Source organism: Ruditapes philippinarum, unplaced genomic scaffold (assembly GCF_026571515.1).
Source record: "Ruditapes philippinarum isolate M1 unplaced genomic scaffold, ASM2657151v2 ctg2095_1_1_1_1, whole genome shotgun sequence".
In the NCBI taxonomy this organism is placed as follows: domain Eukaryota; kingdom Metazoa; phylum Mollusca; class Bivalvia; order Venerida; family Veneridae; genus Ruditapes; species Ruditapes philippinarum.
Genome location: NW_026856068.1, coordinates 128,282 through 145,188, shown reverse-complemented (window position 1 = coordinate 145,188; position 16,907 = coordinate 128,282). Strand labels below are relative to the sequence as shown.

At 33.3% G+C, this 16,907-nt stretch overlaps 1 protein-coding gene across 1 annotated transcript in view; it reads right to left on the bottom strand.

Moving 5' to 3' along the window:
- Window positions 1-236: 236 nt before the first annotated feature.
- The window catches only part of LOC132745312 (intermembrane lipid transfer protein VPS13A-like), a gene marked incomplete at its 3' end in the record, with an annotated part of 53,389 nt that continues 36,718 nt past the window's right edge, over window positions 237-16,907 (bottom strand). The window contains exons 6-15 of the mRNA XM_060734202.1: window positions 16,330-16,479; window positions 15,532-15,689; window positions 14,883-14,988; window positions 13,179-13,310; window positions 11,549-11,635; window positions 10,635-10,751; window positions 9,621-9,722; window positions 9,002-9,094; window positions 5,162-5,272; window positions 237-341 (exon numbers count right to left, since the gene is read on the bottom strand). Coding sequence (XP_060590185.1) covers window positions 237-341; window positions 5,162-5,272; window positions 9,002-9,094; window positions 9,621-9,722; window positions 10,635-10,751; window positions 11,549-11,635; window positions 13,179-13,310; window positions 14,883-14,988; window positions 15,532-15,689; window positions 16,330-16,479 — 1,161 coding nt within the window. The remainder of the gene's footprint in view (window positions 342-5,161; window positions 5,273-9,001; window positions 9,095-9,620; window positions 9,723-10,634; window positions 10,752-11,548; window positions 11,636-13,178; window positions 13,311-14,882; window positions 14,989-15,531; window positions 15,690-16,329; window positions 16,480-16,907) is intronic.

Genomic DNA, 16,907 nt, shown 5'->3' with positions numbered 1-16,907 from the left:
AGGTGAGAAAAATGTGCAGCCTGACTGGGACTTGAACCCGGGACACTCAGAATACTGTTCCACAGCCCTACCGACTGAGCTATCTGACTGCTTACACATCCATTTCCCTTAATAGTGAACAGTTCTGTACCCTGCTATACTGAAATTCGTCCTCAAATTTCTCAGTTTTACAGAGCACAATGTGAATTAAATTATGACAGTTTATTAAACTGTATGAACAGAAATAAGCAAGTTACCTCCCAAGTCCTTGTCTTATTTTTGCTCTGGACAGTTCCTGAACTTCCCACTACATCAAGGGAAAACTTGTCTGACCAATCACCTTCTCCCATCTTCAAAGAAGCCTGAAATAGAAAACCAATCATATTGTCTCTTACATTATATATTCAACAGCTACAACCAATCATATCGTCTCTCACTTAACTTTCTGAAATATCAACCAATCATGTTGTTTCTTATATGATATACATTGTACTTAAGAAAACAACCTCAGCCAATAATATTGTCTCTCATTAAAACACCTGAAATATCAACAAATCATTTTGCATCTTACATTATAAACTAAACAGCCTGAAATGTTCATGTAAAACAATCTTGAAAATTTGTAACATTTCTAAACATGTAATAACAAACTATGAAAATGAATACTGCTTATTGACCGACACAAATGGGTGAAAAATCAAAAGATAAACATCAAGTTTCAATAAAAAATTGCTTTCATAAGTTGACATTAAATGACAAGAAATTTTCAATCTGCAGACATAGTAATATATCATATGTACTTAAATCTCTTCTGAGTAGTAAAAATCAACTTCCATAGATTAAATGAGAACAGGATTTGTTGAAACAACAAAAAGGCACTCATCCCACATTAGTTAACATTACAACAAACTTATGATGATTTTTTTTCTTAATCTTGAAAATTTGACCTTGGAGGTCAAGGACATGCAGAGGTCAAGGTCAAAATTAAACAACAATACTTTCCAGAGTGTCAATATACCCCAGTACATTGAACGAAGACTCATGAGTTAAAAAATGTTATGTCATTTTAAAAGATGAGAGTTAGTGACAAATAAGGAAAAAACGAAATTAAAAAAAAATCATGAAAAAAAAAATAAATAAAATAAACCATGTAACACTGATGCATGTTAGGTTTAAATTGACAACAATTTACAGATTACATGGGTGCATTTAAGAAAATAAATACAATGAACAAGAAGAAATAAACAACAACAACAACACTTCATGAAATGGAAAACAACCCGGAGTTATAAATGACATGTAAAAAATCCAAAACAATAAAACAAAACAAGGAGGACCATAAAATATCCATTTAATGAAGATATACAGTCCAACCTCAGTTATTCGAATTGCTAGGGACTGAAAATTTACTTCGAATAATCTATGGGTTCGAATAATCGAAATCCGAATATAGTGATAGACGACAACTATTCAACTTTGAACATAAAGTTCTTATCTTTGAAAACATGATAATATAATTCCTTTGTGGTTTGTTGTTATGTCAGATTCTAAATACTTTCAACATAATTATTCATTGTATTACAGACCTTCCATTAATTAGACCAATTCACTTTAATACAATACAGAGGCACCTACACAGATTTAAAATCATCTATTACATGTCGATCATCATCAACATTGCTATGTATACTTTTTCTAGCACACAACAATTTGCCATGACACATACTTCCTATTAAAACCTATGGGTGCTTCATAATAGATCCTTAAAACTATTCATCAAGTTTTATCATATCATACACTCAACATACTATAAGCAACAAGAGCTGTCTGTAAGACAGTGTGCGCTCGACTTTTCTCAGTGCTTGGTAGTAATAAAAGGGACATAACTCTGTAAAAAGATAACTCAGAGTTATGGGACCTGTGTCCATCATATATCATAAATCACAGAGAACAAGTATGTGACGTTTCAACCAATTTCCTTCAGTAGTTATGGAGATACCAACTTGCACGCAAAAACTTAACCAAATTGTGAAGGCGACACCTATGCCAGCGTAAGTACAATAGCTTTCCCTATTCTCTGATTAGTCCATATATAAACAATGACAATTTTGATGCTGATGCATGTAAAAAAAATGGGTCAAAGACAGAAAAGGCCGGGTTGCATTTGTACACCAAATATCATGAGGCTGTGATGTTACGAAAAAAAATTTCCATTGACCCATTAATGTCGAAAATTTAATTCAGTAGGGTATACAGGAAGTGGATGAGCTACACACCTAAAATCGAATCCCACAGTATGGGACCATGTGTTAATGCTGTATGCCAAATATCAAGAGGCTGTTATTAGTAGTTTCTGAGAAAAATGTTACGAAAATTTCCTACCAGTGACCATAAATGTGAACAGGAAGTGGATGAGCTGCAGACTTGAAATCGAATCCCACAGTATGGGACCATGTGTCAATGCTGTATGCCAAATATCAAGAGGCTGTGATAAGTAGTTGCTGAGAAAACTGTTACGAAAATTTCCTACCATTGACCATTAATGTCGAAAAATCTAACTAATTTAACTAAGTGGATAAACAGGAAGTGGATGAGCGACAGACCTGAAATCAAATCCCACAGTATGGGACCATGTGTCAATGCTGTATGCCAAATATCAAGAGGCTGTGATAAGTAGTTGCTGAGAAAACTGTTACGAAAATTTCCTACCATTGACCATTAATGTCGAAAAATCTAACTAATTTAACTAAGTGGATAAACAGGAAGTGGATGAGCGACAGACCTGAAATCAAATCCCACGGTATGGGACCATGTGTCAATGCTGTATGCCAAATATCAAGAGGCTGTGATAAGTAGTTGCTGAGAAAACTGTTACGAAAATTTCCTACCATTGACCATTAATGTCGAAAAATCTAACTAATTTAACTAAGTGGATAAACAGGAAGTGGATGAGCGACAGACCTGAAATCAAATCCCACGGTATGGGACCATGTGTCAATGCTGTATGCCAAATATCAAGAGGCTGTGATAAGTAGTTGCTGAGAAAACTGTTACGAAAATTTCCTGCTATTTACCATTAATGTTGAAAATTTAACTAGGTCAGCAAACAGGAAGTGGATGAGCGACAGACCTGAAATCGAATCCCACAGTATGGGACCATGTGTTGATGCTGTATACCAAATATCAAAAGGCTGTGATACGTAGTTGCTGAGAAAACTGTTACGAAAATTTCCTACTATTGACCATTAATGCTGAAAATTTAAGTAGGTCAGCAAACAGGAAGTAGATGAGCGACAGACCTGAAATCGAATCCCACAGTATGGGACCATGAATTGATGCTGTATACCAAATATCAAAAGGCTGTGATACGTAGTTGCTGAGAAAACTGTTACGAAAATTTCCTACTATTGACCATTAATGCTGAAAATTTAAGTAGGTCAGCAAACAGGAAGTAGATGAGCGACAGACCTGAAATCGAATCCCACAGTATGGGACCATGAATTGATGCTGTATACCAAATATCAAAAGGCTGTGATAAGTAGATGCTGAGAAAACTGTTACGAAAGTTTTTTCCCCGCCCGCCCGCCGCCCGCCCGCCCGGACGCCCGCCCGCCGCCCAACATTCACCATACTATAACCCGGGTTTGCACCAGTGCAACCCGGCCAAAAATGATCAAATTCATGTGCACTTTTTCTATACAAGGTGTTGCAATGTTAGTAATATAGTATTAGATTTACAATATACAGAGGATATTGAATCACTGAAGGTTCAATACTAAATTTATTGAACAGGTTGAATAAAATCATAGTATGTAAAGCCTCTAGTGAGAATATTATTGATTTATTCAAAGAGTTCAATAACTTGATTATAGAATCTACACAAAAATAATATTCTATTTATCACATATTCGAAATCAGAACGGTTTACAGTTAAAATGAGCAATTTTTCACTGATGCCCCAATTATGCGTAACGCTTACATTAGTGCCCAAACAATCTGTCGTCAAAGTGTTATTACACTTCTGTGTAATATCATTTTTAATGTCGTAGTGTAAGTGATAAATATAAATATAAACTAAACATAATGCTTAATAACAAGCCATGCAATAACGAAAGTCTAAAATCACTAAATAACATTAATAACAGCAACCCTCAAGAGACAGGTCAAGGTTTTTATACCACTATCAAGTTTTCCTGCATTCTGTAGCGACATTAACTTATTTTCCTACAGATGCTTTTCAAATAGCAATAATTACCTCCCCTGGCCACTATTTTGAGGGTCATTTCCAAGAGGTAAAGATCTCTCATAATTCTCATCATTTTCATGAAAACTGATAAAAATCTGTTACATATTGGTGCTATTATAATATTCTGCTGTATATGTATAAAGGAATTTGACAATTCACCTAAATGAACTATTTCTATTGATTTTCGTTAACTCTTTCAATTGTATTAATATATATCAATATAGATGTATTATAATATTGACCCCCAAAATGGCTGCAACATTAGGCAAGGGAGGTAAGTATTGCAAAACTATGGAACTATATGTTATTATCAGTTTTTCAACAACATGAGCTCCGCATGCGGTGTTAACACTCGTCTGTTAAAATAACCACTTTACACCAAAATTAATAAGGGGCATATCTCTAAAAATATAGCTTTCATAGTTATGCCCCTTGTCTTACAACTGCTTCTTGTCATGATAAGCAAGAATTCTAAGTTTCATATTGATACCTTTAAAATTTGAGTAATGGCCAACATTTTTTGCATGGAGGACTAAGAAGACAACGACGACACACAGCAATCGACATTTTCTTGGAAACAGAACAAGCTAAAAATCAGCAGCAGTCTATTAGTATAAGTAACATCAAAGAAATTGTCTAATAAAATATATGACCACACCCACGGACTTTAATTCACAAAATCCACAGTCTGTAGCCCTTACTTCTCTTCATAGCAACCAAAGCAGGTGAACTGATAAATAATAAGTAGGTGACAAGCAAAATTTATAACCACTGCATCATATAGGGGGCAATAATCGCAAAAAAACACACCAAAAACATCCAAAGAACTGTTTTGAACAATAAACAAAAATCTGAAAAAGCATACAAAATTTTTGCAAAAGCAAAGTATAAGAGAAAAATTAAAATATAAATGATGCGGTGCCATTCTTAACATACTTTTCCACTTTGTTTCATTTCCTTCACTTTTTGTTTCTTTGCATCTTTCTTTCTCTCTAGTGTGTCTTTCTTTCTATCCAATGTGTCCTTCTTTCTATCCAAGGTGTCCTCCTTAAAGTTGTGTGTGAATAATAATTATACCACTGTGCTATACAATGATTATACCATTGTGCTATACAATGATGTTATACCATTGTGCTTTTAACTGTGTTTACCACAAAGATTTTATACGATTGAGTTATATAAGTGTTTACCACAATGATGTTATACCATTGTGTTTAAACATTGTGTTTATGTTATACCATTGTGTTATATTAATGTTTACCACAATGATAGTCATATCAAAGTGTTCAAGCAGTGTTTACCACATGCTGTTACATCACTGTGTTTAAAAAATGTTTGCCGCAATTTTGTTACACCATTGTGTTTAAACCATATTCACCACAATGATGTTATACCATCGTGTTTAAACATTGTGTTTACCACAATGTTGTTACTTCATTGTGTTTAAACATTGTGTTTACCACAATGATGTTATACCATTGTGTTATATTAATGTTTACCACAATGATAGTCATATCAAAGTGTTAAAGCAGTGTTTACCACATGCTGTTACATCACTGTGTTTAAAAAATGTTTGCCGCAATTTTGTTACACCATTGTGTTTAAACCATATTCACCACAATGATGATATACCATTGTGTTTAAACATTGTGTTTACCACAATGATTTTATACCATTGTGTTTAAACATTGTGTTTATGTTATACCATTGTGTTATATTAATGTTTACCACAATGATAGTCATATCCAAGTATTAAAGCAGTGTTTACCACATGCTGTTACATCACTGTGTTTAAAAAATGTTTGCCGCAATTTTGTTACACTATTGTGTTTAAACAGTGTTTACCACAATGATGTTATACCATTGTATTGTAATAAGTGTTTACCCCAATGATTGTAATGCCATTGTGTCTAAACAGATTTAACCACACTGCTGTTATACCAATGTTTACCACCATAATGTAATACCATTGTGTTTTAAATAATGTTTACCACAATGATGTAAAATTATTGTGTACTATACAAGTATACCACAATGATATACCACTGTGCATCATCAGTGCTTACCACAATGTGCTTTAGTGGTGCCTTGTTTATTTCATCTATTAGCAAGGTATTATTGCATGTAAATAAATAATCTGTGATTCAAATGGGGAAATAAATATTGGTGCGAGAATGTTATAGCACTGAAATTCCTCATATAATATAAAATTTCTGTATCAGATAAAGCAAATAAAAATGTTTTGTTATTTGAAACATTGTCAGCCTCTTTAATATTAAATGTACATTGTACATAAATGAAAAACAATTCTTATAGTTCTTAAATCCATAACAGTTATAGGACATTGGTGTTACTGCTTTTGTACAGTCATTTTTGAATATGATCTAACTGCAAATTTAGGCATTAAAAGTACTGACCCCTTACCACTAATTCCACTCAATAACTTAGTCTAAATCCATCTGTAATCCTGCCAAATTTACTCAGGATAGAGAGTGGCAGATTTAAACTTCTGGCCTTCTCACCCATAAAATGGTCATAAAAGTCAGGCCACCAATCAGATTTAACAAATATTCATAAATTAAGTGATCTTGAGATATTTGTAATGAAGAAATATGCTGATAATAAAAGGCTTGGACAAAGAAAACGATGTTGCCAGCATTCTAAATAAAGGCGATCAGCACAAAAAAGGGAAATAAAAATGATGTACCCCTATCCAATAAAAAGTGATTAGCAAAAAAGGGGCTTTAAGTCTTAGACACCATTGTTTGAAGCTAATGCATGCAAAGATCCCATGTAGTCACAATACATTTATGTGCCAAAGCTAGATTCTGAGATATTTTTGTTGTGGGTCAGAATCTTGCTTCTAGAGGGGAGACATTGCCCATCCACAAAATAGCACAATATCTCAACTTACAGTCTAAAATCTCTTATGCAAAGTTCATGACAAGAAGTATTAATTTCTTAAATCCATATGGACAATTATGGACTTTGTTTTGATGGTTATAATACTGCACCAAGTGTATATAAACAATTGTGTATTTTAATATAGGTGTGCTTTTTGAATATGCTTATACTTCTTTTAATTTTTTTTTTAACCAATAAATATATAAATATAGCATTGAAAACTAGCAAATCACAAATATACAAACAGTCAATTAATTATTACACAAACTGCTATATGAATAAGTATTACTAAACTCTTTTATATGAAAAATATTAACACCACGTCTTATGTGTAAATTAACAGTAAAAGTTCCATTAGTTTTCAGAAACCATTATACCAACATGTTTTTTTATAACAAGTTATCAACAGCATGTTATGGCAAAATCACACATTTATAAAAACATAACACTTGTTTTGAAGGAAACCTATGAACTGGCCTCTTTAATTACAATGTTAACTTCTTGTGTTGTATTTACTCACATACATGTCGGATTGATCATAAGACGCGGTCTGCATTTTTATCATTAAAATTTGCAGTATGGCTTTGACTTTTCTATTAGACAGGTTAGTTTGTTTAACAATTGCCAAAGTGGTGAGAATGTTCATATGAAATTACTTACGGCTGATATCTTGTTTACATTTAGATACAAATTTAAGGTGGTGCTGTTGTGTTTTTGCTTTGTTTCTAAATTCGAAACATTTACTGCTAGAAAATACCTCACAAATATACAAAGTTTACATAATTATTCATTTATGTAGAGAGATTGAGAAACTAGATGTGAATGTTATTAAAAAAAGAGTGAAAAGGTTAGCACTAAAATAGAATCACAGCAGTCAAATCTCTCAACAATACCAATGTTGTTTCTGCACAAAAACAGGCATACATCTGTCAGAAGGTAATACACAATTCATTATTCAACAAAAATATGTAATGGTCATGGAACCATGGTTTATTGTCCAACAAATCATTATTTAGATACATTAAAAAGGTAAAAAAAATTGTTTTAAAAATGTCCTCGTCCAGAACAAATGACAACTTCTTTTGAGTAAAATGTCTGTACATTTTTTTCTCCTAGGCGATGCAAGATAAATTAATATTTAGCTATCATCAATTTTTATTCTTTTTTTTTTATTCACCAAGAACCACAAATTAAAGTAAGCATTTGTTTAAACAGATGCACAAATAGCAGAATGTTTAGAGGTAAAAAAGCCCCTTTTCCAGCATTTTAACAAGCCAACCTTAAATTATGCTGCTGCTCAAATACCAAAAGTTAACATAATAGATTCCCAATAAAATGCAACACCTTGCCAAGGATGCCACTTTAGAAGTTCAAAGTGTGATCTATAGAGTAGTCCAGAAAAACCCAATGTTCTCTTACTGTAACCTTCTTATTTGATACATACTATGAATTTGACCATACTATAATGCCATTATGTAAATTACTGCATTCCCGATCACAAATTGTAAATTATGCATATTTTCTTTTGTCTTAATGAATTTGTGCATGAAATACAAATATTACAACATAATTATGTACATTTTATATAATAATTGTACCACCAAATCATTGATGTATCTCTCTTTCATCATGCTATATTATATTACTCAAATGAATTTAGCTAGGCCAGGATCGCACCAGGTTTTAGTACAATCCATTAGTCTCAGAGCAACATACAAGTAATAGGCTAATATACACCTACGAACGACCCTTTTTTATTACAACTACTGTCATTAATCAATCAGATATGCAATAATATTCTCATATATATCATTTTTATCTATAAATAAACTATTCATGCTCTATAATGAAATTGGTGTAAACTTATGTTACCTTTTTCTTAGAGAACAAAGAATTCTTCTTGAATGAAAACATGACAATATCCTTGAGGTCTGACGGATGATCTACGGGCTCATCCTCACCGGCCTAAAATAGATAATGAAAAAACCTAAAATAGTCCCTCAGTCTGAAAAAGAATAACCTGAAATAAAGTAATCACAGTCTGAAATAGAAAATAAAATAACCTGATAAAAGCATAAAATAATTCTTACAATATCCTTGAGGAACTGAGTAGCACAAATTTAGTTTAAGTGATGCCCGGAGGCAAAGATTTAAAGTTCTTGACAAGAGCTGTGTGATACGTTAAGATCTGTACATGTGGTAGGTAAAAAAGCGCTGTGAAGTCGATTTTACTTTGATGTTTAAATTCGGCAAAGTTCAGAAAATTTAGGCGATGAAGGATTTCTCAGTTATCTCAGAACCCTGTTCAATTATTGGAATGAGGTGGATGGAAAGGTGACCTAGATGATTAATTCCTTATCCACTTTACCAATATTATGTACCTGGAACAGATTTAATGATTCAAAATGATTGTATAATTTGTCACCTTAATGCAGAAATTGACTTATATAATTCAATAGGAGATTACTGCACTCAGGTGAAATTTACTTACCTTGTATTGAAGTAATTTTTCAGTTTTATTGATCATCCAGTAGGGACTGTAGACCGACACATCTAGAACACCAGGTCCCTGTTTATAATGTAGACCTAAATCCTGCAACATTTACAGAAAAACATTTGTACAAAACATTTCTAAAAATCTCCTCATAATATTTAATGTATTTTGTTTGTTTTTCTGATTTTTACACCAATTTTAACGTATTTTTAGTCTTATCTTGGAAGTCAATATTTTTGGTCATATCTCGGAGGTCAATATTTTTGGTCCTATCTCGGAGTTCAATGCACTAAACCGTCTTTCTTTGATAAATAACCAGTAATTACTAATTTCTCAACACGTGACCGACCACAAATCCTACATAATTTCTGAATAAGCAGTGAGAGACAAATGACTATTAGACTCAATGTCTGAGATCAACTGTCACAGAGAAAATTATGTTTAAGGATCGAACAAGTGACCCCTTGATTACAAATCATATGTTCCCCATACTGAGCTAGACAGACCCACAGATTCAATGTGGTGAATGTAAAGTAAAAACATTTGACAGTCAATAGACTGTTTCATTAGCGTGATACACTCACAGCCTAAACAGACTCTACTCAACTCTCATCAATGAGCAACTAGAATCAAATACTTGCTCTCTTTGGGAAGATTTTCTCATTCCCATTACGACAGCCCATATTATGCTTACAGCCTCCACAGACTCTACTCTCACCAATAATTTACTACAATAAAATAATTGCTCTCTTTGTTAAGTCTTTCACTCCCCTTTTGATGGGAAGTCTTTCACTCCCTTAATGGTAGCTTATATTATGGAGCTACAGATTTAAACTGCTGTCTCAGGTACACAATTACACCTGAATAAAATGATGCAATAAAGAAATTAAATTTTTTACTCAAAGAAAACAGTAATGTGGCTTCTTGCCATTAGTACCTTTGATTTTTCAGGGAAAGAAAATTGTTTTACGCTATGAAATCAGAAATAAAAGCTGCGTTCATAAACTTTACCATTGTTAATTTCTTGTTGCTTTTGTCATAAGCTTCAAACGTCCACACTGATAATTCCGGTATATCCACTTCCAGTAAACGTCTTCCAATCCATTCCATGCCCTGGTAATCTGGTATCTGTAAAATGACATGCAATTATAGTGGTCTGTTTCAAGGATTGAACACCAGACAAAACATTTTGAGCACCGGACATAACATTCTTATGAAAGATGCAATTACAAATGGAAATATTCTAAATAACAAATCCAGGGCTTTTTTTCTATAGCAGTGGCTGTCTATAGGTCAATAGCTTCGCTAAAAGTCTTTAAAATCATGTGCTTTTCCTCAAAAATTCAATTTTCATCTAAAAATAACAATGGACTAGTCTAAATTCAAACAAGAAAAGTCCATTATTAATATACAAATTCAGGATATGTGTATACTTACTGTAATTTCAAATAGGTATGATGACATGGTTCTATACTACTGGCTGGTCAATTATAAGTATTTTATATTCTAACCTCCCTAAAAATGACAATGGACTTTTCTAAATTCAAAACAGGACAAGTCCATTATTAATATACAAATTCAGGATATGTATTTACTTACTGTAATTTCAAATAGGTATGATGACATGGTTCTATACTACTGGCTGGTCAATTTATAAGTATTCTATATTCTAACCTCCCTAAAAATGACAATGGACTTTTCTAAATTCAAAACAGGACAAGTCCATTTTTAATATACAAATTCAGGATATGTATATACTTACTGTAATTTCAAATAGGTATGATGACATGGTTCTATACTACTGGCTGGTCAATTTATAAGTATTCTATATTCTAACCTCCCTAAAAATGACAATGGACTTTTCTAAATTCAAAACAGGACAAGTCCATTTTTAATATACAAATTCAGGATATGTATATACTTACCGTAATTTCAATGTTTGTTTTCCCAACACAGGCATGATCTAGTGGTATATTACTGCCTCTGTCTAACTCAAAGTTATCCTCTGTACCCTAAAAAACATTAAAAGGTTACCTAAACATCTTATTCTCTACAGAATATATAAAGATATGAAGAAATTTTTTTATTTAAAGTTGAAGGTTTTACGTAAAGAATGACCTGTTAGGGAAAAACTTGCAAGATTTTAACAGAGTAAGAGAAAAAAGTTCTTTGACCTCTGACCCCATTCAAAAGAGAGAAAGGTGAAGGTCATTTAAGTTTATCTGTACCATGAATCAAACAAGAAGCGCCGCAATGCGACGAAAACCAGGTTTTCAACGACCAAATTTTGATGTGACAGCAATCAATAGGTCAAAGTACACTGAAGTTAATGAGTAGAAGCTGAAAATTCTATTGTAAGCAAATGACCTTGAACTTGCTCCCAGATATCTAAGTAGCAATCCAAAGCTGCCACTCAGCAAGTTTATTGTCAAAAGGTCAAAGCAAACTCAAGTTATAACATGAAAACTAAATACATTAACCTTGATCACAGACACCTGGGTAGCAATCCCAAGCTGCCTCTTTATATAAGCTACCCATTCATCAAGTTTGATGTCAAAAGGCCAAAGCAACTCAAGTTATTTAGCGGAAACTGAATTTCTATTTTTAATAACAGTGACCTTGACCTTAATCACAGACACCTGGATAGCAATCCCAAGCTGCCTCTTGATATAAGCTATCCATACACCAAGTTTGGTGTCAATAGGCCAAAGCAAACTCGAGTTATTGAGCAGAAACTGAATTTCTATTTTTAGTAACAGTGACCTTGACCTTGAGAACAGACACCTGGGTAGCAATCCCAAGCTGCCTCTTGATATAAGCTATCCATACACCAAGTTAGGTGTCAATAGGCCAAAGCAAACTCAAGTTATAGAGCGGAAACTGAATTTCTATTTTTAGTAACAGTGACCTTGACCTTGATCACAGACACCTGGGTAGCAATCCCAAGCTGCCTCTTGATACAAGCTATCCATACACCAAGTTTGGTGTCCATAGGCCAAAGCAAACTCAAGTTATTGAGCGGAAACTGAATTTCTATTTTTAGTAACAGTGACCTTGACCTCAATCACAGACACCTGGGTAGCAATCCCAAGCTGCCTCTTGATATAAGCTATCCATACACCAAGTTTGGTGTCAATAGGCCAAAGCAAACTTAAGTTATTGAGCGGAAACTTGAATTTCTATTTTTAGTAACAGTGACCTTGACCTTGATCACAGACACCTGGGTAGCAATCCCAAGCTGCCTCTTGATATAAGCTATCCATACACCAAGTTTGGTGTCAATAGGTCAAAGCAAACTCAAGTTATTGAGCAGAAACTGAATTTCTATTTTTAGTAACAGTGACCTTGACCTTGATCACAGACACCTGGGTAGCAATCCCAAGCTGCCTCTTGATATAAGCTATCCATACACCAAGTTTGGTGTCAATAGGCCAAAGCAAACTAAAGTTATTGAGCGGAAACCAAAAGTTGACGCCCGCCCGCCCGCCTGCCGACTTCGGCATTACAATAACCCGGTTTTCGTTACATAAAAGTATAGGTCAACATGAAGCTTACCTGGAGCAAGACCTTGACCTTGTATGGTAAAAGATTATGCAATATCACAGTGGGGTAAAGGTGAAAGGTCGTTGACTTGGCAGAGGGAGTATCACCAGTCTCATAATATACTGTCTCAATATCAGCCCTGACCTACAAAAACAAATAATACATTTATAATTACTGTCTCAATATCGGCCCTGACCTACAAAAACAAATAATACATTTATAATTACTGTCTCAATATCGGCCCTGACCTACAAAAACAAATAATACATTTATAATTACTGTCTCAATATCGGCCCTGACCTACAAAAACAAATAACACATTTATAATTACTGTTCAATATCGGCCCTGACCTACAAAAACAAATAATACATATTTACAATTACAGTCTCAATATCGGCCCTGACCTACAAAAACAAATAATACATTTATAATTACTGTCTCAATATCTGCCCTGACCTACAAAAACAAATAATACATTATAATTACTGTCTCAATATCGGCCCTGACCTACAAAAACAAATAATACATTTATAATTACTGTCTCAATATCGGCCTGACCTACAAAAACAAATAATACATTTATAATTACTGTCTCAATATCGACCCTGACCTACAAAAACAAATAATACATTTATAATTACTGTCTCAATATCGGCCCTGACCTACAAAAACAAATAATACATTTATAATTACTGTCTCAATATCGACCCTGACCTACAAAAACAAATAATACATTTATAATTACTGTCTCAATATCGGACCCTGACCTACAAAAACAATAATTCATTTATAATTACTGTCTCAATATCAGCCTGACCTACAAAAACAATAATACATTTATAATTACTGTCTCAATATCTGCCTGACCTACAATAACAAATAATACATTTATAATTACGTCTCAATATCTGCCTTTGACCTACAATAACATATAATACATTTATAATAACTGTCTCAATATCAGCCCTGACCTACAAAAACAAATAATACATTTATAATTACTGTCTCAATATCGGCCTGACCTACAAAAACAAATAATACATTTTATAATATACTGTCCTCAATATCGGCCCTGACCTACAAAAACAAATATACATTTATAATTACAGTCTCAATTTAGATAGTGAATAAAAAATTTAATAATTTTCCAAAACTTTTAGTACTAATAAACAAAGCAATAACTTTTGGTTGTTGTTTTTATGGGCATACAGTCACAAGTGTTTATATTGTTGCAAATATGACAAGCCTACTGTATAACTATTACATCCCAGTGAAGGCAAAAGAGCGATATGCAATAGCCAAGGTTGACATAATCTTGTCAATGGTAAAGATTTTGCTATATTGCAAAAGTGGGATGTGATACTTAATTCTATTATACAAAAACAAATCAGTTTTCGAGTTAGACAATTCTCCTACATAGTAACTTTAAAACTAAGACTTGGAGCCCAGTATGTGCATGTAAAATTGTCAGCAGGCAGAAAAGTGATGTTGCCATGTGACATTACAGATTATTCCCCTATAACATCATGTAAGGCTATATATTATAATAAGGTTATGTAATAAAATGAATCACATGAGGTTTTACAAAAATGCATGAATATAAGTTAAGCAGTGGGCTTACATAAGACAAATTCCTCAGAAATTAAACATTTACATATCAAGACGAACATGTATTTGCACATTACACACAAAACTGAAGTAATACTACACACTACCTTGAAATAGAACGGCTCATGTCCCGGGCCGGCTTTACACATCAACTGTTTCAGTCCCATATTTTCGGCACCCTTCCAACTTATTGGATCACTTAACTCATCACATCTACGTAGAAGAGAAAGAATTAACAACAATTAACAACTAGCTGGCATTAAAATTAAAAAATTTTGTCTCATAAACCAATATTCTGTTGAACAACTTATTCTATATATTCATTGCAATATCTTTTATATTCGATTCGCAATAAAGGACTTTTTTCATATTCTCTACTGAGTGGCTATAAATAGATTCATTTCAAAGAGAGGCTTTACATGTATAAATAGCTATACATGTATATATTCACTTAAATGATGTAAATACACGCTATATGCACATAAATTGAGTAGCTATAACCATAGTGCTCCATCGTAGATTGTACAAAGAGGAAACTGTGACATCACAGTTGAAATTTATCGCCACAAAAAGCATTTCTCAACATGTTAACATTCTGCATGAGTGTTCCCTTTTTCTAAAATTGTTCCCTACCATGTCCTACCATATTGAATTTGTATTGAAAATTGTAAATAATAACTATCAAGTAGCTAATATGCAAAAGAGAAACTAAAAATAAGGTTCACTTAAAATTCGGTTACAAATATAGATTCCTACCCATCTTTGATAGGTTTAAACATGAACTGGGCAGATTGGGTGTATATTGTGTGTAACGGTAGACTGAAAAGTTCTTCTGGACTGACTGAAGATATCGGTAAGTTTCCCGACGCATCCTTGAAGAAAACATCAACTGGAACTGTCAGATGGTTCATCACCTAATAGAGAATAAAATAATTATACAATTATATTAAAGAACAAAACAAATTTTCCTAAAAAAGAATAGCGCACAAAGTATGTACATATTTGTGTGAAGTTGATAATATAATTGAAATCAAATTATGACAAAATGTACAGGTCTTTAGTTTTTGACCTGTACGCTCACATTTACACTTGAATGGGCATAATGTTACTTTAATAATGACTAAGCCACAAGAACAAAGCTAACCTGATTAATTTCAACATTTTGATACATCAAGATCATTCATAAAAGCATGTGACAGTTTATAGCAATATGAAAGCCTGTTCAACAAATTTGTTTGTTTGTTTTTTCTGCAAACCAACACAATTCAATGAATTTTGCATGGGAGGTTGGTGATTCTACTCGGGTGTCTGCCTGTGTTTGAAAATAATGAACAGAGGGGCAGGGTATGTGGTTTAACTCATATGCCTTTTATGTGAGGAAGCTATCTAGCTAGCTTACAGGTGGTGCTTGTTTGTGCCTGAAATAATGCATGGAGGGGCAACTGAGGTGTTCTTCCACTATCTTAAAAGTGTTGGTGTGACATTTAACTAGACCAAAGGTTTGAGCAAGTACCAGCAACAGAAAGTGTTTCAACAGTTTAAACATCAGCTCACCTGTACAGAAGATCTAAATGTGACAGTTCTCTGTCCCAGGGACGTCTGTGTATCACAAACTATAGCCCATTGATCATTTGTCTTAGTTTCAACATGAAAAAGACGTTTTTCTGCACGCTTGATAGTTACCTCCCTTGTTGCATTAAAAACCTGTAAACAACATAACAGTTGGTGTATAAAGTTATTTTAGTTTTGATTGTGTAGAAAGCTATAAGTTTATAACTATTATGATCCATATTTTTACATTATAATTGTTTGTGATAGTTTACATCACAATCATTATTTTAAGAAATAGATATTTCATATTTTATAACTCTTGATTGTGTAGAAAGCTATATGCTTATAGATACACTTTCAAATCCGTTCCTGGAACCAACCATTACTGAGCAAGTTTCTTGCTCAAGGAAACAACTTGCCCCTGGGCATGGTTTTATGATTAGATAACTATTCCGACATGTTGACCATAAGGCCATGCCGCCACTTAACATACCAGTTATTTATGTTTACAATCTATTTATTTGTATTTTTCTTGTAAACAAAACATAACTTCTTGTCATTCATTGTAATCAAAACTCATT